General features: G+C 37.6%; 1 protein-coding gene across 1 annotated transcript in view; it reads left to right on the plus strand.

The window, feature by feature from the left end:
• LOC139724276 (uncharacterized) overlaps nt 1–25,562 on the plus strand; it is a 56,535-nt gene that overhangs the window by 9,092 nt on the left and 21,881 nt on the right. The window contains exons 3-4 of the mRNA XM_071635417.1: nt 5,500–5,741; nt 6,314–6,410. Of these exons, the coding sequence (XP_071491518.1) occupies nt 5,500–5,741; nt 6,314–6,410 (339 nt within the window). The remainder of the gene's footprint in view (nt 1–5,499; nt 5,742–6,313; nt 6,411–25,562) is intronic.

The following is a 25,562-nucleotide window of genomic DNA, read 5'->3' on the forward strand; positions in this document are numbered from 1 at the left end:
TAGGCACTGCTGGCTTGAACGCGCAGCGCGTTCGTCACTACTAAGGTGGCGCACGCGCGTGTTAAGATATACCATGTCCGTGCGGGATGCAGGAACACCTTGGTCCAAGCGTAGTCGTAGGTCGACTTACGCAGTTCTGCCTGATTAACATCAGAAAATTCATTTCGTATCTCGACTTAGGCAGTTCTGCCAGATTAATCGCCCTCTCTCCTCAGGAATTTTGCCAAAATTACTTTCTAAAAATAACTTTCTGTACCGAATCACAACTTATTTTTTGGCCCACTTGAAAGAGCATGAGAAAAACACACAAAACACTCAAAACCTGAAAATCGACCAAAATCGACTTAGGGAGTTCTTCCAGATTACGGCCGAGTGGTAACTGTCGATGGTGGAAGATATCTCCATGGTTAGGTTCCAGTGGTCAGTGGTAACTCTCCATGGTGAGATACAATTCCAATAAAAACTTTCAATTGGTCAGGGGTACTTGAAAATTGAAGGTATTTATATGTAAGTGATAAATTCCCAGTAGTCGGAAATGCATTTCAATGGTAGTTTTCCAGACCAATGGTAGCTACCAATGGAAGAATTTGTTTCCAACTTATGCTATGCTAAATCCACCTAAGACAAAGCAGAGAAAAAGAGGGTTTTTTTAAACATAATTGCAATTTCTCTAGTGTGAAGTTCTTATTCATCTACATCAAAGCATGGTAAACCCAACCTCTCAAAGCAGTCTGCATTCCATGATATGTTTTTTTTTTTTTAATAATCATTGATTAAAATCTTTTTGAATTATGTGGATTTAGCTTGTTTTGAAGACAGACGTAGATTGAGTAAGTTTTGAAAACAAACAATGAACATCCTGATCAGGATGGAAATCTCCTGAACGCAAAATCTTGTGCACCCCTTGGCTGATTGTTAATAGTTGCGTTTCAGTTGGTGCACCATGATAAGCTGATGAGCTACTTGGGTGAGACCCATCAAGGGTCAACAATCAATTTTCAATGACCTTTACTAAATATGCATTAGAAATACCCCATTATCTCATGAACCCAAAAGTGACTTTCTCAAACTTGATACATGAGTGCAAAGAGAGAAGGATATTATCCAATCGTTTTGGAAAAATTTGCTGCAAGATGGGCTTAATTTCCAAAATGTAATTCTTATATATGTTAGAACATAATCTCAAGAACCTTTTGCATTGATTTTCAACAATTTGGTACAAGAGTATAAAATGATGGTTACAGCTCGTTTTTCCGAAGGTTCTTTAGTCCGAAGGTTCGTTATTCCGAAGATTCGTTATTCCGAAGGTTCGTTAATCCGAAAATGTGATGAAGTTTGTTATTCCGAAGGTTAGTTAATCCGAAATGAAACAAAGCTCGTTGTTCCGAAGGTTTGTTACGGACCCTATATCATTTCAGATCAACGGACCATCGGAATAACGAACCCTATTTCTTTTTCGGATTCACGAACCTTCGGAATTACGAACCTTCGGAATAACGAACTCTTTTTCATTTTTGGATTAACGAACCTCTAGGTATAGGGATTTTTTTTTGTGTGTTTCGGATTGACGAACCTTCGGAATAACGAACAGCACCCGGTAGCACGAACGTCCGTGACAATTTCAGCAAACGTCCACGACGTAAATAATTCGACCGATAGGGTTAACTAGTATCAAAGATGTCCTTTATTTTTTAAAGCTTTCAGAAAAGTAAAGTTTTACAAAGTAAACAACGAGCTTAGAGCAGTAGTTTCAGAATTCTTACGTACATTTGTACGTTCGTCTATACGAGGGATGGAAAAGGTGTGTTTTTTTATTCCGCAGCATTTAAAGTTAAACAAGCTTTCATAATTGAGAATTGGTAATATATCCATGTTTTCGATATGAAATCGTTGTTTGTTGTGAAAAGAATGCGTTTCCAACTCGAGAGAACTGCATTGTTCAATATCTTCTTTGTTTTGAACGTCCGTGACCTATATGCGATCCTCCGTGATGAAAACTATGCTATGTTTGTTGGATTATAGAGATTGCATAGATCAGATACATCTTTAAAAAAAAACACACATTTTATTATATGGGAGTAAGAAATAAAGTATGTGGTAGTGCAATAAGAGGTCGAAATATTTTGTTTTGTAAAATGCGCGTAAATTGTTACAAGTGTTTAGCGAAAGAGTAATATTTCAACAGAAATAACGAATTTGGTTAAATCATCAGATGTCTACCATCACGTAGAGGTTGGGAATACAAGCTTAATGTTCTGCCAACATAGGTACACATGTCCCTCAAGATATTTCGTTACGATTCTGAATTGAATCAGATCATTGCATGCTATTTTAAAATGTATTCCAATATAACTTATGTGCAGTATTATTCCTCATGGACGTTTGCTGCTCTGAACATGGTAAACTTCCGCGGTGAATAAAAACGTGTTCCTCCGGGAAGATCCGGGTATAATTGCGTTCATATTAAAGCTTGAATTATACTCTTTCGGGTAAGATAGATGATTTTAAGTAATTCCAACTTTTTATATTTGGTGTTGTTTTGGCGTAAGTGTACATCGTTCAAAATTCAGACCCATATAATTATATTCATTAGCTATCAACCTAGTAGCTTAATAAACAGAGAAACTTTACACATGGGTGAACATATTCACTTTTTTTTTCTTAAAAGGCACAAAATAAAAACTTTTAATGATAGACAAGTTGTTATTCATGTATACTTGCCCTCCATATAGCAACGAGGACAAATGACAAATTCAACACGATAACATAAGTAAATTAGTTTGCAAAAATCAAGATATGATCTCTATAATGTCTTTATAACTCAAAAGAAAAAGAAAGGCAAAAGATGATAGAGAAAAGTGAATAACTTTCGGTCAAATCAATATTCAAAAGACAGAAGAGAAAAACAATGGTAGCAAAGAGGGTCGAGATATGAAATAGTATTTCAAATAAGAAAATTTGAAATAGTGTTTGGTTCTTGAACATTAATGTCATGAATTCTAAAATTCTTTATTGAATAGGAAATGAAGAAATTCCGTCCACTTTATTACCTTTGCGGATTACTTTCTCTATGTCATTCAAAGTTTGAGTTGACGGAAAATTCTTATGTTCTCTCTTCAGTTTCCCCACTTTGTTTTTATTTGAAAATATGAAGAGAACAGGAGAATGAAAAGTTTTCTCTGCTACTTCATTCATGTCTCTGATCGCGTTAAATTGAAATGCTGTTATCTTTGCTACCATGAAGGCCATTTACAAATGATTGTTAAAATGCCAATTTCTGCAACGTTTACCTTTGTGCCTTGGAGGACAAAAACGAACGGATTCGCTCATGCGGAAAGCTTGCATTTGAAAAATCTAAAAGGTTGACATGCAATTAAATAACCGTAAATAATATCATATTTGACACAATGATTTTTATCAAAACCTTTCCATCAAACATGAGACTGAAAAAAATTGTTTGCTTTCGTTTTTGTTTGTTTTTGTATTTTTTTATTGTTCCATATTCCACCTTTCAACAAATACATAAAACATAAACATCAGAATACAAAAGCCTGGAGTAATTGTCAAGTACAGCTTATAGGACAATAAAACATGTGAAATATGAGGAATCTACATAGAAGCATTGCTTGTAGGGTGTAGATTCCCAGATGCGGATGTGAGATTATTTCTTACTTGGTAAATGTAATTAAAGGAATGACAATTTGTGAATTGGAGAAACATAAACGCCAAAAAGTAAAAAGAAAAAGAAAAAAACAAAGAAAACAATGTCCGCGGCACAAGACTTCTTGAGAGTTTTGTGATGATCGAGTGTATAACATAAGATTATTTTCATTGCTTCAAGTAAAAGAGTTTATCACATTCCTCTGAATGATAATAGTAATAATAGCAACAATGGTAATAATGATAGCTAGGTTTCATATAGGTTTTTTATATGTCACACTTGTTGGTATTCTGAATGCACTTTACAGACTATCTACTCAATTGTCAAATATAAGATGATGAAAACAATTCGAGATTTTGTTCTATTTCAACAGTGCTGAAACCGAATCAGCATGATCAGCATTCTTCAGCTTTTTGAGATATTCAAGATGGCCCCCAAATGCCCACCAAACCCGGAAATCTCTACGTATTGAAATTGAATCGTGGCAAACCTAAAACAATTTTGAGTTTTAACTTATTTCAAATTCAAATTCAAACTTTATTTTCATTTTTTCTATCTTAACTCAAAGCAGAATTATTCTTACACGGATTGAAATCAACTCTTGAAAAAAATGAACTGTATACTATTGACTTAGGCCAACATGCAGTTCAGTATCTACCTCTTAAAACATTTTCCTTCTTAATGGTAAACCATTCACTTTAATACCATTCAATATTTTCTATTTATCCTACCACTTATTTACTATTTGCGCTTCACTTTCTTTTCACCAACAGAACTATGCCATTCGAATTGATTTCAAGGTGCTGAATCTGAATCAGCACGATGCAACTTTTGGATTCTTGATGTTTTTAAGATATTCAAGATGGTCGGCAAAATAGCTGCCATAAAAAAATGAATAAAAATCTCATATGTGATAAATGGTTAGTGGCCTGCCAAGGATGTACTCTTATCCGATGCTGAAAGGTAAATCAATGGTAGATCGTCGGTACTCAAATACTGAAGAGTGCATGGTAAACCATTCGTGGCTGCGAATGACAAGCTCCACTATTAGGGAGTTTTCGCCACATGACGGGAAGACCGAGAATACACGGAAGCAATCAGCTCTGACAGTTCCATGGACTCCCGTCCCCAAATCTAAGCAATTTCGCCTCCCTGTAAAGGACAGAGGCGTAGCGACAAGATCGCTGTTTGGCTGGCTGGCTGGCTGGCATTTGGGTCCAAACGCTATTTTGGCCGAGTACCGTACTCGTCTTTCCCAGGGCGGGACGTTTGTCTGATCTGATCATACGCAGAAGCACATTTTGCATACGGCACGCTCAACTCCCGGCCGCGTCGTGGTTGCGAAATTTCCCTATTATGAGGAAAGGCTGCCATAACCAATGGAAACATGAATGGTGTGCGGAAGGATAAACCAATAGTATGTACGTTGAATGAACGTTAATTTGAATGTTATAGTTCTGTGAGTGAAGAGGAACTATAGGGCTAATAGTAAATAAATAGTGAGATGAATAGTAAATACTTAATGGTAAGTGAATGGTACAGTGAAAATGGTTTACCATTCAAAACCATAATATTTTAAGAGGTAGATACTAAACTGTATGTAGGCCTACCAATGATTTTTAAGGAGGTTTTTTTTTTTTCAATCCGTGTGAGAATAATTCTGCTTTGAGTTCAGATTAATGAGTCAGCTAAATAAAATGAACTTGATTTCTTGCGGCCGCAGGTGGCCCTTTCTGCGTTCAAAACAAAAGACTACCATAGACAAAAGATAAAAGTGACTTTATTTGATGTTTTATTTTCATTACTTATTCAATCTTGCTATCTTACTGGGCATGCAGCTAGAATATCCTGCCGCGTACATCGGGTTCAACTTGCTCCTAGACGCTACGCAGCGCTTCACGGATTCTAATGCCGAGCTCGGCAAAGCGATGGGTCAGGAGGCCGCTCCTTTATTGCTGAAATTCATCGATGAGTCTTTCTTCAGTGCTGGGCGAATCGACCGTGACAACGAGGGGCTCATGTGGATGTCTCGTCGCGAGCTACTGAAGAAAATACTCACCATCCTCTACAACTGCATTCGGTAATGCTGCAGGCGCCACACTGTCCGGAATTTGAGTAGTGATGGATGTGAATTGGTTGGATTGGTATTTGCTTCGGCTGTTGATAAGCTTTTTACCAAGTTCGGGACCAACTTGTTGGGAAATTGAAATTTCCATAATTATTCAAATGACCATCTAGTCTCAAATTCGGAACAGAGTAACCACTATGAAATATCGAAGAGCAGTGAATGTTTTAGTCAGCCAATCAATGGCACAATCTAGACTACATTATGTCACTTTAATGTACGAAGAATCAAATAGCTATTAATGTTGAAACAGAACACAAATTTTCTCTGAATGTAGATTTGTCTGAATAGATTGATAAAGAAGAGTGGTCATTTTTCTATTGATTTAGGTAAACGCTTTCTGATAAATAGCAGACAACCGTTTAGATTATTTTCATTTGTTTAAACAAGAAAATATTGTCAGAATGTCGAGTGCAGAATTTCGCATGACAACAGTGAAAACATAAAAAAAAAAATCATCCTCACCAAAGGCTGCTCTTATTGTAATACAATCATTTAACTTCAGTTTACGCTTTACAAATCAACAGGAATTATCCAGATAATAACAAGGTGTACCGCGGCAACCGAGCGATGGAACGCCTTCGACCTTTCTTGGCAAGCCGGTTCTTTATTCTGCGAGCCAAGGTCAACCATTGTGATTTTCTTTCAAACAGAACGTATACCTATCAACTACCGCTCCATGCCATCACTATATCGATTTTTTTTTCTTTTTGCTTTTTGTAATACAATAACATGTAAATTTCCATTATTGATGCCTCCCAGTCGTCAGGTAAAAAAAAAATAAACCACTTCCATGTGAGTGCATAACTCTTGAACACTAAAACTTATATCAATAGATATGTTCCAGTAGTGCAGATTTGGACGTTTCATTTTGGCTCTATCTTGCAGTTTATTGCATTACGCTATGATATATTTTGGATCTTTCTATTACTATCATGTTATAGTTCAACATTATGGTGGCTGTATAGTGAACTCAATAGTTTTTTAAATTTGATTAGTGTGACAATCAACTCCATATACATTATTGGACGATTTCACCCGGCCACTGTCACTGAAATGGCCTGAGAAGATGAACATTGTAACTTTTGACTTGGGACCGAAACAAACTTCCATCATGACAGACAAGCCTGCGACGGGCACATAAAAACAAAAGACCGTGGTACATATATTCGTTTTTCTTTTAAGTGCGGCAAAGCGATGAAAAGCTTAAGAATTCACAAATTTGCGGCAAACCTTGCAAAGAAACCTTAAAAGAAACAAAAACCACGAAAGGACGGTTGCTTGGCCTTAGCTAGAGCTCGTCTCCTCTAGATCAAAAGAACCCGGGTTTGATCCCCGAGTCTGCAATGCTGTGTGTAAGCATAGCGCCCCCCTTTGGTGAGAGGTAAAACTCTGTCCCTCTGATAGGACACAACATGGAGGTCCATTGTGTTGGAGAGTCACAAGTCATGAACGTTGAAGAAGCTTCATTGCAAAGAGCAGGGTGCACAACTCGGTGAAATGGTCAGCCATCATATCAAACTATAGACCCTATGGAATAGGACAGCTGCATATGCGCTATCCAGCCATCTTCTCAGATGAAAAAAAATGAATTAAAGAGTTCACCTTGAAACACTTCATGTTCGTGATCGACCATTTGCTAACTGCGTTGGTTTGGTTTCACTGACACATTTTTTAGTTAAGTTTGCCATACTTCGTGCAGTTATGTCACCAGTTCCTGTTGTTTTCGAAGTTACGGTCTTTAAGTTCAGTTCAGTTCAGTTCAAATTTATTTCATATTTCCATTTTCTCAATGATGAGATTGCAAAATTATCGACAACAAAACAAGAATACAAAATATATACAATCATGTCTTTTGATTGTAGAAGAAAAAGAAAATATACTTCACACAAATGTACATGGTCATATCGTGTGAAAATGTCACCAGTAAGTATAAGAAATATGATGGGGCCTACCTAAAAGCTTTAAAGCTTGTAAAACTGTAGGTTCCCGAGTTCATAGGCATATACTTTTACACGGAGAACGGATATGTTTGTCTTGACCAACTAAAATTACACTAGTACAAAAAAAAAAAAATCGATGGGTAATAAACTAATGAACCACATAGATATCGCACAAACCAGACTGCATACAAATCTCGCAGTGTTTGAATAATAAAAATGCTACATTATTAAAAGATGTATCGGTACCATGAAATAACTTGAATCACTTGGTGCTGCGGACAAGGAAAAAAGACTGGGAGCATGAAAAAGGTTGCTAAAAGCTTGGTAGTGTGTATCCACTAAGTAATAACTGTTTTAATTTGCGTTTGAAGGTGATTAAAGATAAGAAAGAAGTGATATCTACAGGGAGATCATTGCAATATCTGGGTCCAGTAAATATAATTGTTTTCTTTGCAAAAACAGTGCGAGTAAGGGAAAGGTGATAGGCGTCATTCTGGCGAGTGGGATAACAGTGGATAGAGCGATTCCTTTTGAACATGTGGATAAAAACAGATGGTAATTCATTAGTTGTTAGTTTATACATGAAAATGCCGAGATTGTAATAAAATAGGTCTGAAATTTTCAGAATTCTGTTTTGATGGAAAAAACAATTGGTATGAGCAAAATATCCGGCGTGGTTTATGATTCTTATTGCACGCTTTTGAATACGGAGAAGGGAATCTAGTAATGAGTGAATTGCATTTCCCCACGCCAAAATTCCATAATTAAAGTGTAGAGATATTAAACAAGAATATATACTCTGCAAAATATGAACAGGAAAGAAATATTTGAGCTTATTCAAAATTCCAATATTTCTAGACAAAATTCTACTTACAAAATTAACATGAGTTTTCCAGGATAATACTTGGTCAATCTAAAGCCCTAAAAACTTTGTGTTATTAACCTGCTTTAAACATAAATCATTTATTTTGATATCATATGGAACAACATTCAAAGAATTACTGAATACCATATAATGAGTTTTTTCTATGTTCAAGGATAATTTGTTCGCATAAATCCAGGATTGCACGGACTTGAGCTCAGTATTCATCATATTTATTAACGCATTAGGGTCTCGATGTGAAAAAAAAACAAGCTTGTGTCATCGGCAAAACAAATTAATGACAAAATTTGCGATGATTTTGGAAGATCGTTTATGTATAAGATAAATAAAAGTGGGCCCAAGAGGGAGCCCTGCGGGACTCCACATGAAATAGGCTTTAATTGCGAATCATGGCTGTTGATATTAACAAATTGCTTTCTTTCTGTTAAATAACTCTTAAACCATTCTAAGGGGGTCCCGCGGATTCCATAGTGACACAATTTATAAAACAAGATTTCGTGATATATCGTGTCGAAAGCTTTAGAAAAATCAAGAAAAACTCAAATTATATGTTAAAAACTATCTATAGCATGAGCTACCTTGTCTATAAAAGTAAGTAAAGCATGGGTTGTGTTGTAATGTTTTCTAAAACCAAACTGACAATCCGACAGAATGTTATGATTTGTGAAAAAAAAATAATAATCGTGTGTAAACCACCCTTTCAAGAATTTTAGAGATTGAAGTCAACAATGAAATTGTTCGGTAATTATTCACCAAATCTTTCTGTCCCTTCTTAAAGATAGGGACAACTTTTGCGACCTTCATCTTATTGGGGACTTTGCCATTAAATAAGGATTGATTGAAAATGTATGTAAGAGGAGTAATGATTTGGCTTAAAATATTTTTTAAAAGAAAATTTGTAATTCCATCATATCCTGAACTTTTTTATCGTTCAAATTCTTAATAATATCTATAATTTCTTCTTCAGCGATAGGTTCAAAAAATATTGATTGAGAATTCATATTACCTAAGTATCTATAGAATTCAGTTGATGATTTCGGGATTTTACTGGCAAGATGTGGACCAAGAGTTGCAAAATAATCATTGAAAGATTCCGCCATAATGAATGGGTCGTTAATCTGGCGGCCGTCCGCTGAAATATATTTAGGAGGATCGGTATTATCTTTGTGTTTGAGCGCCTCATTAATTACCTTCCACGTACTCTTCACATCAGATTTATATTTAACAAACTGCCAGGAAAAAAAAAATCGCTTGGCTATACGTATTATGGAATCCGATGTCAATATATTCCGATAACGAACATATCTTAATTTGTTTAAAGGGGATGGATCTTTGCGATACTTATGAAAAAAAATTTACTCTTGCGGTTAATGGACCTGAGAAGAGATTTTGTAACCCATGGTTGTCGTGGTACTTTTTTATAATTAGAATGGTGATGTCTTCGGAGAGGAACACAAGAATCATAATTAGCAATTAAAATATTCATACAATTTTCAAAGGCTAAATCAATGTCGCTTTGATTGTATACGGTGGACCAATCCTCTGAACTTAATTTCTCCCAAAGTTTATTGAGGTTGGATTCAGACATTACACGAATACCTGGGTTGTGGGTGTGAGAAACATTAGCAGTCATAAAACTGGACACAAGGGCGTAAATTGGGAAATGATCAGTGACGTCAGAAACTATTATGCCAGATGTGATGTCAGAAAATGATTCATTTACAAAAATGTTGTCAATAAGAGTAGATACATCATCAGTTATTCGAGTCGGTTTTCTTTTAAGGGGAATAAATGATTTCGACAATATAAGGTTAAGAAAATCTGCGCATAAGGGATTATCACAGTAATTAAGGAGATTGAGATTAAAATCACCCATGACAAAACATGCCTTACTGTCAAAATAAGTGTTCGAGATAAGGCCGCAGAATAACTCTAAAAATTCAGCAGGATTTGAGCTTGCGGGTCGATAAATCTCCCCAATTATAACATTACCTTTGTTTGGAGTTTTGACCGCGATAAATACACTCTCAAATGTATCTGACATCACGCTGTATTTTTCTAAGAAGACACAGGCTAAATTTTGTGACACATAAAATCCGACTCCCCCACCTTTCTTCCATGTTCTGTTATTTGTTATGAGTTTAAAACCGTCTATAGTAAGCAGCGAAGAGGGTGATGTCTTCTTCAACCAAGTTTCACTGAGCCCGATAATATTATATTTGGATTTTAATATACTCACAAAAGAAAGAAATTGATCAAAGTTTTTATTTAATCTTCTGATATTAAAATATGAAATAAAGAGTTGATTTGCGTCGGTATAAGTGAGTGAAGTAAGCTCATCCTCTGTGTGGTAGTGAGTGAATACATTTTGGACTGCTTTATTGCTACAGTCAAAATCCAGTCTTAATTCAGGAGTTTGCATATTTAAGAAAGTGACGATGTCGGAATCCTCACCCTCTTCGCTGTCTACAGAAATTACTGGTGTCATATCAGCAAATGACTGAGGATAAAGGGTGGCAACAGATGTGGCATTTGAGTTTACAGTAGTATTTGGATTCATCATTGTGAATGATACAAGGCAGGTGAATATGAAGACAGGCTGTTAACAGGAAAGAACTGCTTAAGAACACATCTGCTGCTTGGTTTTATAGGGAGATAAGTGGGAGAACATACACCCTGATGATATACGGGTAAAGAATGTCCAATGGCCATACATAAAACAAAGCATGCCAAAAATTCAATGGTAACTGCACCAGTATAGTAAGTAGGGAATGAGGTTGTTGCTAGGCTATGTGAGGCCAGAATTGCACTGAACAGTTCAAAGAAGCGAATGCCAGAGCAAACAGACAACAAATAATTGGGGGTGAATGAAAACACCGTAGAAACACGTTTATGCATACACAATGATAACAGTTTGAAGAGGGTAGGAGGCAAATTACGTAGAGGAGTCAGGAGCACCGGGATGACACGTTTTTGCATAAACATTGATAACAAATCACTGAGAGGAGTCGGAAGTACCGTGGCAACACGTCTTTGCATATGCAATAACAAATAGCTGAGAGCAGGTAGTGAATTGATTTGCGAGGTCAAAAACACCGGAATAATGCATTTTTGCATACACAATAGGAAGTTCATTAACAAGGTTATGTAAATTTTTGTGAATTTCGCCAGGAGAGAAAGCACAGTGCGCGTGCTTAGAACAATGTAAAAAGATATACTGAGTACTGCTTTTTTACATATTGGATATGGTAATACAGTTCTCTGTCCAAATCTAAACATACAAGTGGTAGCTAGTGGTTATACGTACGTTCATAAGTATGCACTTGGCACAATTGTGAAAAATCAAATTGTTAATACATCCAGGTAAGACAGATTTTGATGTTGCGTACATGGAATGTATGCCAAGGCAAAATGCAAAGCACTGCTTAGCACAAAACAAAATCTAGGTTGAAATGAAAATCAATCGCTGTGTCGTGTTCGTACTTAAAGCACACAGAAAGATACATAATCAATAAAAAATTACTTACATACATGTCTTCTTTAGACCGTTTTCTCCAGATGTCACCCACAGCCACCCCTCCCTCCCTCACCCTTGTAAAATCTCTTTGCAATCAAAGTACAAACAACATTCCAATTTACTTCTTTTCTCATTACGTATAAGTTATAATTTTGTTATCATTTTCTCGGAATTGTGAAGGAAAAAGACAAAAGGTTATGATAGTTTCAGTCATAACACAGTGCAGACTATTTCATGTCGGATATACTATAATCAAAGATTGCGATAAAAAGCATATCACATTTTACATGTTTTTTCTCAAATAGCCAAGTATTGGGACATAATGGGAAAAAATAGAGGAATTAAGACACATTCTTCATACCAGTAAGAATGTGTTAACTTAGTACTGATCAGCTGATGTTGAAGACTATATCGAACAACAGAGTTGTTTCCTGCCAATATGGTATGCGACGACAGCTGATTCACAAAGTTTCTGGGAGATCTGCTGCAGACACTTCCTTTCAGTTTCGCATGTTCCGTCAAGAACTTCTCTTCATACCTCTTGGAACTCCTACATGACGCGCAACACACACTATGTGTAGGTTTCCTGCTAAGGTTTACCAAAAGCTTGTGGCAGCACACTTTCTACACTGACTGCCGCTTTAATGCCATAAAATTATCTCCCATTTTTACATCATTCTAATGCAGTTCCTGCGTTTATCAACTTCTTTTCTCGGCAGAAACAGGTTATCCAAACAGCTTTCAAGGAATTTCTACGAGTTGATAAACGCAAAGCTGTTTTGAAAGCCCTTTAGGAAAGCCTTGTACGAAAGGGTGCGTTTATCAACTCTTCTTTCTCGGCAGAAACAGGTTATCCAAACAGCTTTCCAGGAATTTTCACGAGTTGATAAACGCAAAGCTGTTTTGAAAGCCCTTTAGGAAAGCTTTTTCGAAAGCCCCAAATTTGTGACGATCCAAACAGGCTTCCTAAACAGGTTATCAGAAACTTGTTTGTAAAAAACGGAAGCTTTAAAGTGCCATTCGACTTGGAGACTTGGCGAGATAATTTATCTTGTCAAGTCAACATAATAGTTCTATCATGTCGACTTATCAACTTTATAAGTTGACATGGAGACAAAAATTATCATGTCAAGTCGATTTCTAAAACTTTAAATGTCATGGCAACATAATATATCTTGTCAAGTCGACATCTGAAAAGTTACATGTCGTCATGGTGTGATAATGTATCTTGCCAAGTCGACATCTAAAAAGTTACATGTCATCATGGTGACATAATGTATCTTGCCAAGTCGACATCTTAAAAGTTATATGTCGTCATGGTGACATAATGTATCTTGCCAAGTCGACATCTAAAAAGTTACATGTCATCATAGTGCATAAGGTATCTTGCCAAGTCGACGGACGGACGGACGGACAGACGCCGCAGACGATCCCTTAGTCACCCCTCACCTCTAGTGGGGTCGACAAAAAGTGGAGGTGTATTATTTTTTGTTTGTTTTCTAGCCCCTATAAAACTTGGTATACCTTCAGCAAAAATTTTTCATTGCAGTCCCACACATAGCTAACTGTGTATATTGATTATGTATTCATGCTTATGCAACATAATGTCTAGAGATGTTTACTATAGATTTATGATGTACTAGGTGTCAAAAAAAGATAACTCAAAAGTGTTAACTTGTATCCAGCTGGGGTTTTGAAATTGTAAAATTGAAAGATATCATATTTATTTGGAATAAGTTTTGTGAAATTTATTTCATTAATGTCTTAAAATAATGCTCGGAATATCTAATTAGGATTGCACTTTTTGAAAAATGAGACCACAAAATCTGTGTGTTTCTGTGATTCATTCAAAACACAACAATTGCCACTGTGTATTGCACCCATCATTTTCTGCCAACCTTTTGCTATCCAGTGTCATTAATGATTCATGACTGCGCTAAAAGAGGTGCTCTGGAATTTTAGCTGCAGTGCACAATGGCCATTGTTGTGCTGTGAATTACTGACTCACACAGATTTTTTGGCCTTGATTTTTCAAAAAGTGAAAATCTAATTAAATATTCAGAACATTATTTCAAGAATATTAAAGAAGTAAACTTTACAAAACTTATTCCAAATAAATTTGACATCCTTCAGTTTTACACTTTGAAAACCTCAGTCCAATACGAGTTATAACCTTTGAGTTATTAACAAACAAAAGTGTCAAATGTTTTTTTAACACCTAGTACTAGGTGTTTCAAAAAACATTTTCCACTTTTGATCATTAATAGTTTAAAAACTATTCATCCGATAAAACTGTCATTGATATGAGTAATAGCTGGATAGTGTACAATTTGGTTGAAGGTAATTTGCACGTGAAAGCATTAATCAGTTTCATTAAATCTAAGATTGATTTTGAAGTAAGGTTTCAGATTTTGGTCAAATTTTAACCCTCTGTACAAAAATTGAACTTCGCACAGGAACCAATGATGTGTATGTGAGTGTGTGCTGACAATGGCCCTGAACAATGGACATGCCTGAAGCACCTGTTCACTAGGCGTCAGTTTCGCGCTCCCTGGCATATGAATGCTTAATCAATAATTCATGTGAATTGCCCTGGGCATTGCTAGTCTGAATTCATTCACGGTAAAGTGCTTGCAAACACCACAGTTCATTCCAGCTGGCAATCATTTTTCAAATTTTGCTTCACATGTCACTAAATTTGGGATATGAATAAGCATGAATGATCTAAAGTTCCTCATTTTAATACAACTGTCTACTAATTAAATAATCTGACAAATTTGTCGCTTTTTCTATAAAAAGAGATAATTTTTGGTAAAGAGTTCAGCAGCATTTGTCATTGGGGCGATTTGTTTCACAGTAGATTTATTTAAGGCTCCATATACACAAGTGTATATACTCTAATTGATTTTCTTTACTTCCTGTCACCACGTTTACCATAGAACAGAATGTATTCATTGTAATTTTGTTTTTTTTTTTCAGAAGTAGGGAGAGCACTGTCGCGACTCAACGACAGTATCGACAGCCGTTTGACTTTACACAGATACCGCCGAGGCTGAATAAAGACTAGTTGTGATGGTGGAATTTCTCATGAATAAATAATGAAGCATTCAAACCCTGGCCATTGTTCAGGACCATTGTCAGGGTGTTAACCACACACTCCCATACACACCCATTGACCCCTGTGCAAAGGGAAATTTTGTACAGAGGGTTGAAAATAGAGCAAAGTCTGGAACCTAACTGTGAAATTAATCATGGATTTCATGAAACTTTCAAATGCTTTCATATTCAAACTAACTTCAACCAAATTGTACACTATTCAGCTATCACTCATATCAATGACAGTGTTATTTCATATATAGTTTTTGAATTATTAAGAATCAAAAGTGGGAAATGTTTTTTGAAACACCTAGTATACACATGAATACATAATCACAATACACAATTAGCTATTGTGAGACTGCATTGAACATTTCTGCTGTAGGTATTTGATAGGAGCTAGAAAAAAAATACACCTCCAGTCTTTTAATATTTTGTAGAAATAATGTCAGGGATCCACATATTTAAAAATTGACTCAAGGTCGCGTGATCCACAAGGTGAAATTCAAGGTTGAAGCAAACGTCAAAAGGTCATCACTCGTTAAATTGCCCCTACATCAAAAATAACATATTTTTCTGAAAGTTCATTCTATTCCCTTTCCAATGATACCATTTTTATTGAATTTGGCCCATTGGTTTTATACTGAGCTGTGGTCATTTAAAACTGGGATGTCATGCCCATTTTCGCTGAAATTGCCCAAAATTGGTGTGTCCTCACGCGAAAACTGTGCATCGGACTGCGCTCAAAAAAAAAAAAAAAAAATATGTTGCATTGGGTCATTACAAATAACCTACATACCAAATTTGAACAAATTCTGAAATGGTGCGATTTAACCCATTGGGTGAATTGACATGGAATCACCCAATCCAGAAACCTGATCAGATCATTATTCCTAAATGCATACAGGACCCAAGTCTGAAGTTGATCCATCCAAACACATTTCTTTAGTTATCGCAACTACAAAAGACAGGACAAATGAACAGAAAGATCGACGACCCCCCCCCCACCCCCCCCCCCCCCCCCAAAAAAAAAAAATAGATAAATAAAAAAAATAATAATAAAGTAATGCCTCAGGCACCCCTAGGGAGGGCACTCAGTATAATGTGTGGTGGGTATGTGCAGCAGAGAAGATCCCTATTTCTACACTTAAATTTCTGATCCAGTACATTTAATTTTTCTCTTTTTAAGCAAAACAAGAAAGAAAACCTTATGTCACCATGACAACATGTAACTTTTTAGATATCAGCTTGGATAGATAACTTATGTCACCATGATGACATGTAACTTTTCAGATGTCGACCTGGCAAGATACGTTATGTAGGCATGACGACATGTAACTTTTTCAGATGTCGACTTGGCAAGATACGTTATGCACCATGATGACATGTAACTTTTTAGGATGTCGACTTGGCAAGATACATTATGTCACCATGATGACATGTAACTTTTAGATGTCGACTTGGCAAGATACATTATCACACCATGACGACATGTAACTTTTTAGATGTCGATTTGGCAAGATATGTTATGTTGCCATGACGACATTTACATTTTTAGAAATCGACTTGACATGATAATTTTTGTCTCCATGTCAACTTATAAACTTGATAAGTCGACATGATAGAGCTATTATGTTGACTTGACAAGATAAATTATCTCGCCAAGTCGCCAAGTCGAATGGCACTTTAAAGCTTCCGTAGTAAAAGCCTTTCGAAGTTGATAAACGCAAAGCTGTTTTGAAAGCCCTTTAGTCGCCCTACTGTGGTTACGCAAAACATGCGTTCCGGTTTCTGAAAAGACGCGCGCCACGTAAAGTGCACACGAATACGTGTGCACAGGTTTATACATACAGCTGTGTGTAATGCACGCATATGCTTGGAACAAGGAGGTGTTTCTTTCACCAACAAGGTTTGAGAAATAGAGTAACAACAGTCTCATTCCCTTTGATCCCATGTCTCATGCCGCCACTCAGAATATTTGAAGTATCTGCTAAACTGGAGCTGCCTCACAGATAGGAAGACAATGATTCATGTGGCATGTATCATGACTCGTCACTCTCAAAGGAAGATATGTCTTTATGATGGTAATTGCTTAAATTTTCGCCGTCCCTTCGTAGAAAACAAGCGGCAAATTAATAGTACAGCTCAGGCCTGGGGGGGGATGGGCGTGACCGGGGGGGGGGGGGGGGGGGGGGGGTGCGCTGGGTGCGAACGCACCCCCCTTCAGAACCTTAAAAAAAAAAAAAAAAAAAAAAAAACGCTTCAGTCTGCGAGCGACCTCAACGCCGGACGCTAAATAATTATTCTTTTTTATTTTTCTTATTTTTTTTATTTTGCACCAGGAGGAAAAAAAACAACAAAAAAAACAAAAACAAAAAAACAAAAAACAAAACAAAAAACAAAACAAAAAAACAAAAAACAATCGCACCCCGGCTCTGGAAGCACTGATGGTATACATGCATCACGTGTTTACTATCTTTCGCCCGTACTGTTATACGTGAGGTATATTTCATTCATTGTGCAACGGATTATCAATTCAGAAAATGCAAAAGCTCCGTCGCATGGGAGGGAGATACCCCGCCCACACCCTCCCCCGTTATAGGTCTCTAATCAGTGACTGTAAAATGTCAAAATTTTCACGCTCGCTCGATCCGCTCGCTCGTATGTAATCGCTATGCCATTCCTGATGTTGCTGCCGGTATTAAATTGCCAGCAGTTGCACCCGGTGCGACCCCCCCCCCCCACCTCCTTACACCAAAGCGAAAAGGAATAGCTTCAAACGGCAGTTTTTAGACGGTAAAATGTCAAAATTTTCAAGCTCGCTCGCTCCGCTCGCTCGTATTTTAATCAATTCAATTCAATTCAAACTTTATTTCATTTTTCGAAAAGAACATAAACATTTCACTTTCTTTGGTAACATAGAATAAGGTTGCATAACAAAAACAAAGTAAATTGAGAAAACGTAATTGTGGAACCCTGCGGTAACAAAAAAGTTGTGAGGAAAATTGATTGACTGAAGTGATACAGACGATGATAATCGTTATGCCATTCTCCTGATGTTGCTGCCAGTAATTGCCAGCACTTGCGCCCGGTGCGCCCCCCCCCCCCCTTAATTTCGAAAACGAAAAATATAGCTACAAACGGTAGTTTTTTGACTGTGTCAAAATTTTCAAGCTCACTCGTTCCGCTCGCTCGCATTTAATTGTTATGCCATTCTATACTGATGTTACTGCCAGTAATTGCCAGCAGTTGCGCCCTGTGCTCCCCTCCTTAATTTCCAAAGCGAAAAAATATAGCTACAAACGGAAGTTTTTTTTTTACTGTAAAATGTCAAAATTTTCAAGGTCGATCGCTCCGCTCGCTCCCATTTAATCATTATCCCATTCTCCTGATGTTGTTGACAGTAATTGCCAGCAGCTGCTCCCGGTGTGCCCTGCTTACTAGTAATTTCCAAAGCGAAAAAAATATAGCTACAAACGGTAATGTTTTGACTATAAAATGTCAAAATTTTCAAGCTCGCTCGCATTTAATCACTATGCCATTCTCCTGATGTAACTGCCAGTATTGCCAGCAGTTGCGCCCGGTGCGCGCCCCCCTTAATTTTCAAAGCGAAAAGATGTAGCTAAAAACCACATTTTTTTTTTACTGTAAAATGCCAAAATTGTCGAGCTCGCTCGCTTCGCTCGCTCGCATTTCATCGTTGTGCCATTCTCCTGATCTTGCTGCCAGTAATTGCCAGCAGTTGCGCCCGGTGCGCCACCCCTCCTTAATTTCCAAAGCGAAAAGAAATAGCTACAAACGGCAGTTTTTAGACTGTAAAATGTCAAAATTTTCAAGCTCGCTCGCTCCGCTCGCTCGCATTTTAATCAAATCAATTCAATTCAATTCAATTCAATTCAAACTTTATTTCATTTTTCGAAAAGAACATAAGCATTTCACTTTCTTTGCTAACATAGAATAAGGTTGCATGATCGAAACAAAGTAAATTGAGAAAACAAAAGTGTTTAACCTTGGGATAACAAAAACGTTGTAAGGAAAATTGGTTGACTGAAGTGATACAGACAGTATAATCGTTATGCCATTCTCCTGCTGTTGCTGCCAGTAATTGCCAGCAGTTGTGCCCGGTGCGCCACCCCCCCCCCCCCCCTTAATTTTGAAAACGAAAAAATATAGCTACAAACGGCAGTTTTTTGACTGTGTCAAAATTTTCAAGCTTACTCGTTCTGCTCGCTCGCATTTAATTGTTATGCCATTCTCCTCATGTTACTACCAGTAATTGCCAGCACTTGCGCCCGGTGCGCCACCCCTCCTTTATTTCCAAAGTGAAGAACTATAGCTACAAACGGAAGATTTTCTTTACTGTAAAATGTCAAGATTTTCAAGGTCACTCGCTCCGCTCGCTCCCATTTAATCGTAATTATCCCATTCTCCTCATGTTGTTGCCAGTAATTGCCAGCTGCTGTTCCCGGTGCGTCCTGCATGCTTACTAGTAATTTCCAAAGCGAAAAAATATAGCTACAAACGGTAATTTGTTGTAAAATGTTCAAGCTCGTTCGCATTTAATCGCTTTGCCATTCTCCTGATGTTACTGCCAGTAATTGCCAGCAGTTGCGCCCGGTGCGCCACCCCCCCCCCCCCCCTTTAATCTCCAAAGCAAAAAGATAGAGCTAAAAACGGCAGTTTTTGGACTATAAAATGTCAAAATTTTCAAGCTCGCTCGCTCCGCTCGCTCGCATTTAATCGTTATGCCATTATCATCATGTTGCTGCCAGTAATTGCCAGCAGTTGCGCCCGGTGCGCCCCTTTCATTTCCAAAGCGAAAAAATATAGCTACAAACCGCAGTTTGGGATTGTAAAATATCAAAATTTCCAAGCTCGCTCGCTCCGCTCGCTCGTATTTAATAATGTTATGCAATTCTCCTTTTTTTTTTTCTTTTTACAAAAAGTCCCTCCGTGGGAGGGGTATCCCCCTCCTACACCTTCTCCCGCTCGGTTGCTTCGCTCCCTCGCCGAGGATCTCACACCGTCACAATCATAATGTACCCCCGTAATAGTCCTTCATAGTAGGCCTATTTTTATTTTCACTATGCTCTGTAAAGGCGACTTTTACACTCTTGTTTTTACACAAAATTCCTACAGTGGGAGTGGGTATCCCCCTCCCACACCCTCCGCACTGAAGGAGCGGAATGGATCCTCGCCGAGGATCTCACACCGTCACAATAATGTACCCCCGTATAGTCCTTCATAGCGAAAGATTCGGTATACAATTATATGTAATATGTACAATATATGTGTAAATGTACATGATGACACAGGAGCCAATAAATCAAATAAAAAAAAAAATCTCACAGTTTACATTTACTGTCAAAACGCACCCCCCTTGAAAAAAAGCTGGTGACGCCCCTGCATTCAGGGCTTTGGAAAGGGCTCTCGAAAGGGCTATGGAAAGGGCTTTCGAAAGGGCTATTGAAAGGGCTATCGAAAGCCGTTTAAACAGGGGAAAGTTGATAAGCGCAGCCGACGAAAACAAGCGGCACATCAGGCCCGTAGCCAGGATTTTTCAAGGGGGGGGGGGGGGGGGGTGCGGTCACTAAAAAAACGGACCTTCGGTACCAATACCAATGATGACACACACACACACACACACACACACACACACACAATATATATATATATATTCTTTGGACGACCGAACTACAAAAGTTGTATAAGAATTTGCGCGCGAAGCGCGCCGCAAATTGTGAATTTTGACTGTTTTAATGACGTTTTAAAGTCTCGAGGAAATTTGTATTTTTGTCTGTTGCATGCAATCGCGTTACGGTATTTCATGTAGGAAATAGTAAAAACTCATTTTGCCAGGAAGTTGCAAAGTTTAATTGTGTTCGAGACTCTGCGCGCGTAGCGCGCCGCAAAATTGAGAATAGTGATTTTCCTGGTGTTGTTTTAACTTTTATTTTTCCTATTGTATACCCGCGTTAGCAGTCCTGAAGCCAGGATTTTTAAGGAAGGGGGGATTGCGTTAATTAACAAAACGGTCCTTTGATACTGTCCCGGGAGGGGTAGCGACAATTAAAAGGTGGACACCATGCTCATACATGGACTTTCAAAATGGCCCCTAAACGAGTAATGATCATATGATTTTTTCGGGCCTTAAAAACAAGTATTCCTTAAATGTTTCCTGCACCCTAAAGAAGTATTTCATCATGATTGAACAATATACCATTTTCCCAAATTTCGGCCTTTTTGATACCCTTTGATTATATACGCTCGTACATCACACTTTCCATCTAATCCGTGAGAAAACACGACCCCTATTACGCGTTTTCTTTAGCGAGTATGGTCACGGTGTCCACCTTTCAGTTGGAGTTTTCCATCCCATTGGATGCTGTTTGGAAGATGAAACATTCACTTTACTATACAGTATATCAGCCGTTGGTATGCGAGTTTGTCAAAAACGAAAATAAATAAGAAAATTTTTAAAACAAAATGAATTGTAAATGTGAACCATTTATATTTTGCCTCCTTGTGGTAGGACATTTCCAGCATTTCCGAACTTTCAAATAATCATTTTAGATTTAATAATATTAAAGGTAGTAGATCCGATTCGCAAACATCTCCAATATCAGACAAATGTCATATTAACCATCATGCTAAGAAGGTTTTCTTTGTGAAATTTGGAGGTCAGTGAAATTCAAAAATTAAACATCCGTTAGCCATTGGAAGAAGTTGAGTGCAAATTCAGACCTCAGGCTTAGTGCTCAGATGTTTTCCTATTTGATTTGATCTGTCTTACTGTGCACACTAAGATACATACTGGAATGGTTATTTCTTATTTATTAAATTATAGTAGCATATTTGGTTACGAGCTGTCTCTAGGCATTTTCGAATTTGGGCTGCAATGAGATCCACTACCTTTAAGTTAGAAGAGAGATAAGTAAATAATGAAAAAAAAGAATGAGTTTCTTTTGTAATACTACCTGACAAACTTTTTACTTTACCATTCTACTTCATAGCTCAGCACTTTCCATTCTCTCTCATACCCTCTTACCCATTACATTTAAATGAAATACAACTTACTTAAATGAGTTTGCGTGCCTGCATAATACTCTTTGGAAATTATAAGTGAGAATGTTCTTAGGTTTTGGCTCACTTTAAAATGAGAACCAATAGAACTGTCACAACATGAGAAAATGTATAAGTAATAATCAACAGTACATTTCCGAATTTGGCCTTCAAAGAAATCCGCTACCTGCAAGTTAGAAAAGAGATTAGTAAATAATGATAAAATAAACAACAAAAAAGAATGAGTTTCTACCGCCGTATCCAGAACAGAGCCTGAAACGGTGCAGGCTCAAGAAATCGTTTGTACTAATACGTCTTGAAGTACTGTGTGATACTGTTGACTCAGACTTCTACAAAGGTGTAAGTGAGAATTTTAACCCAATCCGGCTCATTACCTGTGTTTTTTATGAAAAATATGAGTAAAGAATGTAAATTAAATAACGACGCGTCACAATGCAGTCTAACGCTCTCACAGTGTTATCATACATAGGGTTTTTCCTTTTACTCCGGAGCTCTTGCAATATTCAGGCTTTTGTAATACTATCTGACAAACTTTTTACTTTACCATTTTACTTCATAGCTCAGCATTCTCTCTCATACCCTCTTACCCATTACATTTAAATGAAATACAACTAAATTGAGTTTGCGTGCCTGCATAATACTCTTTGGAAATTATACGTGAGATTGTTCTTAGGTTTTGGCTCACTTCAAAATGAGAACCAATCGAACTGTCACAACATGAGAAAATGTATAACTAATAGAGAACTGGAGTAAGACAGGCCTTTCATTTTATTTTGTCTCTCCTGATCGTTCGTAAGAAATGCTAATTCATGACCACCTTTTCACAATTTGATTGGAGCATGCATTCATAATGGAAAATAGTTGATATAATAATCTATCCCCAGGCATTATCATGCCAACATGTACTTATATATACATGTACTAGACGTAGATATAAAATGTCTCAGGTTTTCGATTATAGTAATTTCGAGGAAATTTCTTTAATTTTTATCATATATGTAAACTTGAGGCTATTAGATTTTCATCCACTTACCTCTGTTCCTGTGAAAAAATGCAAGTGTCAACCTCAATGTCATCCACGAATCGCACGTACTCGGGCGGCCAGTGGAAAAAAAAAAAAAACACCGGTCACACGCGCCAAGGGCCATGGCATGCAGTGCCAATATAATAATAGCTCGCACAAATTGATACATAACATTTGTGTTTCTGTGCATGGGGACGATCCGATGGTTCATACAACAAAAGGGTTTCGTACAATTATTTTTAACATTGTTAAACGTACTCTTCCACATTTACGTAGCATATAATGTGTCTTTATATTTATTTGGATTGTTATCTTGAGAATTGCTAAAAACCGTTATAATGAAAAAGTGGACCTTTCAGAATTTGGGGGGGGGGGGGGGGGGGGGTGCGTACGCAACCGACGCACCCCTCCCCCCCCCCCCCCCCCCCCCCGGCTACGGGCCTGCACATTAATAGTACAGGGAGTGGACAGGCTTTCGAAAGGGCTATGGAAAGGTCTTTCGTAAGGGCTATGGAAAGGGCTATCGAAAGGGCTATCGAAAGGGCTTTTGAAAGTCGTTTAAACAGGGGAAGTTGATAAACACAACAGGAGAAAGTTGATAAACGCAGCCTGTGTTTATCAACTTCCCCTGTTTAAACGACTTTCGAAAGCCCCTTCGATAGCCCATTCGAAAGCCCCGTCCACTCCCCTGTACTATTAATGTGGCGCTTGTTTTCGTCGGTTGCTTTTATCAACTTTCCCCTGTTTAAACGGCTTTCGATAGCCCTTTCGAAAGCCCTTTCGAAAGCCCTTTCCATAGCCCTTTCGAGAGCCCTAAAGCCTTGACTGCCTGTACTATTAATATGCCGCTTGTTTTCTAAGAAGGGACGGCAAAAAGCAATTACCATCATAATGACATAATTATCTTCCTTTGAGAGTGACGAGTCATGATACAATGCCACCTGAATCAATTGTCTGGCCTATCTGTGAGGCAGCTCCAGTTTAGCACATACTTCAAATATTTCTGAGTGGCGGCATGAGACATGGGATCAAAGGGAATGAGACTATTGTTACTCTATTTCTCAAACCTTGTTAGTGAAAGAAACACCTCCTTGTTCTATGCATATGCGTGTATTACACACAGCTGTATACACCTGTGTACACGTACTCGTGTGCACTTTACATGGCGCGCGTCTTTTCAGAAACCGGAAACGCATGGTTGCGTAACCACAGTAGGGCGACCTGAAATGCTTTCAAAACAGCTTTGCGTTTATCAACTTCGAAAGGCTTTTACCAACAGGTTTCTGATAACCTGTTTAGGAAACCTGTTTGGATCGTCACAAATTTGGGGCTTTCGAAAAGGCTTTCCTAAAGGGCTTTCAAAACTGCTTTGCGTTTATCAACTCGTGAAAATTCCTGGAAAGCTGTTTGGATAACCTATTTCTGCCGAGAAAGGAGAGTTGATAAACGCACCCTTTCGTAAAAGGCTTTCCTAAAGGGCTTTCAAAACAGCTTTGCGTTTGTCAACTCGTAAAAATTCCTTGAAAGCTGTTTGGATAACCTGTTTCTGCCGAAAAAAGGAGTTGATAAACGCAGCCAAAGATATATACATGCACTAAAAAACGAGAAAAAATCCAAACAACACACCTTTAAGGACAAGTCCACTTTCATAATACATTTGGATAAAATGTGAATGAAGTAATATTGGTAGAGCACGCCAGTGTCAGTTTGAAAAATTCGGACACTCCCTTCGAAAATTATGCGCGATATGTTATGGTTATGTTGAATACATGTACGATGTACATTATATGTACACATGGTTAACGCCCTCTGTTGTTAACATGTTAGAGTCCTCTCGGGCTCGGTGAATAAAGTCTCTCCACATCGTATCTGAGGTCGTCCGGCTTTTCCTTCTTAATACTGGCGATGATTTTTTTTTTTTTTTTTTTTTTTAGTATCTACGCATCATTCACTACAGAATGAGAAGACAACCAGAGTGTATGATGTCACATACGTAGGAAAAAATTGAAGGGAGATAAAAATAAAAATTCACAAAAATACATAGGCCTATATTATGTTCAAGAAACATTTCCACAACTTTTCACAAAGTATGTTAAAGGTAATAATATTCCCCTGCCTACCCAACGATTTACGACAAGAAATGATCTTTTATTGCGCAAGAGAAGAGTGAAAATATGTTGCATCATCCTTATTATTTTCTTTATATCGTTCTTCACATGTGCCATCACAA

Source organism: Diadema antillarum, unplaced genomic scaffold (assembly GCF_040938485.1).
Source record: "Diadema antillarum isolate AM-2024a unplaced genomic scaffold, OU_Dant_1.0 scf00000210, whole genome shotgun sequence".
Classification (NCBI taxonomy): domain Eukaryota; kingdom Metazoa; phylum Echinodermata; class Echinoidea; order Diadematoida; family Diadematidae; genus Diadema; species Diadema antillarum.